The 3,449-nt window shown below is 38.5% G+C and overlaps 1 protein-coding gene across 1 annotated transcript; it reads left to right on the plus strand.

The window, feature by feature from the left end:
• Positions 1 to 1,794: 1,794 nt before the first annotated feature.
• LOC121918156 (vomeronasal type-2 receptor 26-like) lies at positions 1,795 to 2,698 on the plus strand. The gene has a single exon (XM_042444251.1). The coding sequence runs from the start codon at positions 1,871 to 1,873 to the stop codon at positions 2,696 to 2,698; it is 828 nt and encodes a 275-aa protein (XP_042300185.1). The 5' UTR covers positions 1,795 to 1,870.
• The last annotated feature ends 751 nt before the right edge of the window (positions 2,699 to 3,449 follow it).

The following is a 3,449-nucleotide window of genomic DNA, read 5'->3' on the forward strand; positions in this document are numbered from 1 at the left end:
AGGTCAAAATATTTTTGTGCCATCAGACTTTTTCAGACTGAGGAGAGTTGGGCTTTTAAATGCTGCATAATTCAGATGTCAAAGTTTTCAATAAATTCTAACATTTTTACTGTGTAATAATTGTTTTTGATACTCTATATCTATATTATAATTATGCTTGTATTATTTTAAGTTGTACCCTTTATAATTTGTTAGTGTTGTGTGTCCCTGTATCAAGAGAATAGCAGGTTATAAATAAATTAAATATAGATAAATGAAGTTCCATTAAAACGCTACGTTACTGAAAATGAACAAACTATAAACTGGTTTACATATCACCAGTTGAAGGAAAGACTAAACACAGATTTAAGAACGAATGGTATTGGGGAAAAAGAAAACGAATTAGACAAAATAATATTATACGCGTCAGATTCAATTATAGCCAAATTATATAAAATCTTACTCAAAAGAGAAAGAGAAGTGGAAATAGTTAAAGAGACATGTATGAAATGGTCTCAAAATATTGGGCACTGAATTACACTAGACAGTTAGCTAAGAACATGGGGTCAAGACTCAAAATTCTCAGATAGCATGGCTGTAAAAGAAAATTTTTACAAAATGCTACATCAATGGCACTATTCACTTAATAAAGTGGCAAAAATACAAGGTAAAACCATAGGCATTTGTTGGAAATGTAAAAACAAATCAGGCACTCTGTATCATATATGGTGGACATGCTCGGTGACAAATAAATTTCGGAAAACTGTACATGATGTAATTCAAAAAATATTATTATTCCCGATTAAATTTAAACCAGAATGCTGTCTGCTAAATATTATAGAGGATAAACAAGAAAGAAAACACTTGAAATTTTTATTCTATGCCTACACTGCCACTAGGTTATGTTTTGCTCAAAGATGGAAAGATAAGAACATCCCATCAATTCAAGAATGGTTAATAAAGTGGATGAATATGGCACAATTAGATAAAATGACAATGTTAAGAAACAACAAATGGTCATTAGACTGGGACAAAGACTGGGAAAAGCTGTATGATTTTGTTAAAAAAATATGAGTAGATAACGGAAGTTGCTGTTAGAAGAAAAACACAAGCATACATTGGATAAAATAAGCATGTTTATTATAGGAGGGTTTTTTTTGATGTAAAATGTACAATAATTATGCAGTTGTGGAAACAATTGTTAGTTTAAAAATAGTAGTTTATATAGTTAACAGGAAAATTGGATAAAGACAACAGAATACCAGATAAATGTCAAATTATATAACTTGATAATGAGATATAGAAATTTGTTAGAACTCAATTTAAATTGCTTGTAAAAAAAAATCTAACTGATACTTAGAGTCCTAGTTGTAGCAGCAGAAGAAGAAGGGGGGACGAGAAATCTCAAGAAAAATGACTATGAGAATATGAGTTTCATATGGATATTTATAGTATAATGACTATTATTCTTTAGTATTATTCTTTTGTATTATCATGGTCAATAATAAATATATATTAAAAAAACACTACATAACAACAATTAAAAGCATACTCAATCATAATTTAAAAACATAAAGACATACTGTATTTGTTGTTGTTGCTGTGTGCCTTCAAGTTTTTTTGACTTAATGGCAACCTTAAGGCGAACCTATCATGTGGCTTTCTGGGGCCATGTGCCACTTAAAAACGATCTTTGTGCCACAATAACTTAAGCTGTCATACATAACACTTCACATGGCTACATATTTCAAGACATATGACAGACCACAGATTAACAATTAACATGTAGTGATGTTCTACCTGCCTTTATTTCTTTTCAGATGCTGACTATTGCCATCAGTGTCCAGATGACAATTATTCAAATAAAGAACACACAGAATGTATTGCAAAGATGATCAGCTACCTCTCCTATGAGGAACCTTTGGGAATCACCATAGCTTTCTTTGCCCTATTCCTATCCTTAAGCACAGGCTGTATCTTAGGAATCTTCCTTCAATACAGAGAAACAGCCATGGTCAAAGCCAACAACCGTGACCTCACCTACATGCTCCTTGTCTCCCTCCTCCTTTCTTGCTTATCCTCCTTTCTCTTCATTGGTCAGCCACAGATGGTAACTTGCCTTCTCCGACAAACTGCCTTCAGCATCATCTTCTCAGTCGCTGTCTCTTCCTTGTTGGCAAAAACCATCATGGTGGTGGTGGCCTTTATGGCCACAAAGCCAGGGAGCATTATGAGGAAAAGGCTGGGGAAGACTTTGGCCAACTCCATTGTCATTTCTTGTTCAAGTGTTCAGGTGGCCATTTGTATGATCTGGCTGGGAATCTCTCCCCCTTTTCCAGACGCTGACATGCACTCCCAATATGGGCAGATCACACTTCAGTGTAATGAAGGATCTGAACTCATGTTTTATACTGCCCTTGGCTATATGGGCTTTCTGGCCACCATCTGTTTCACTCTGGCTTTCTTTGCAAGGAAGCTGCCAGGGGCCTTCAATGAAGCCAAGTTGATCACCTTCAGCATGTTGGTGTTTTGCAGTGTTTGGGTGTCCTTTGTGCCCACCTACCTGAGCACCAAAGGGAAATACATGGTAGCTGTTCAGGTCTTCTCCATCTTGTCCTCCAGTCTGGGGTTACTGGGCTGCATTTTAATCCCCAAATGCTACATTATATTATTTAGGCCAGACCTGAATACAAAGGAACAACTGATGATGAAAACTTAAGGTGGTTTCTATGGGGTAATTTAAGTTTTCTAAGATTTCAGCCGTTTAAAGAAACAAAATATTTAATATCAAAAATGCCAAAGCCAAGCCTGTTAGAGTTTAGCTTTAAAATTAGAAGAGTAGCAGAAATGTGCTCTTGTCTAACTATGGCCTCATTCCCACTTAGGGATAAATCACTCTCTGATTGAATCCATAAATCGGTTGAGAGAGAGTGTGTGATTCACATTATGTATGAACCGATTTATGGATTCGGATCAGATAGCGAGTCCCTCTCCTGTCTCTCCATCCCCGGTTTCTCTGTCCATGGTGTTCTCCAGTCCCTTGCCTTCTTCTTCTTCTCCCGTCCCGGCAGCCTTCTTACCAGCCTCCCCTGCTTATTTGCAACCTCCTTACTGGCCTCCTTGGCTTCTTTGTGACCTCCTTACCAGCCTCCACTTGCAGCCTCCTTCCTGGCTTCCTCAGCATCTTTGCGACCTCCTTCCCGGCTTCTCCGGCTTAGCTGGAAACGGACGGAGGCTGCAGAGAAGCCAGGAAAGCCAAGAAGAAGGTCACAAGGGGAGGCCGGTAAGGAGATCTCAAAGAAGCCAGAAAGACTGGCAAGGAGGCTATGGGGACAAGAAGGCAAGGGACTAGAAGGCTGGGGCCAGAGAAGCCGGGGACAGACTGGCCAGGGATAGAGAAACAGGAGAGGCCAGTGACGGGAGAAGGCTGGGGCCATTGCAGCTGTCCTCTGTCACTGGCAGAGGGTTCA

Source organism: Sceloporus undulatus, unplaced genomic scaffold (genome assembly GCF_019175285.1).
Source record: "Sceloporus undulatus isolate JIND9_A2432 ecotype Alabama unplaced genomic scaffold, SceUnd_v1.1 scaffold_5197, whole genome shotgun sequence".
NCBI lineage: Eukaryota > Metazoa > Chordata > Lepidosauria > Squamata > Phrynosomatidae > Sceloporus > Sceloporus undulatus.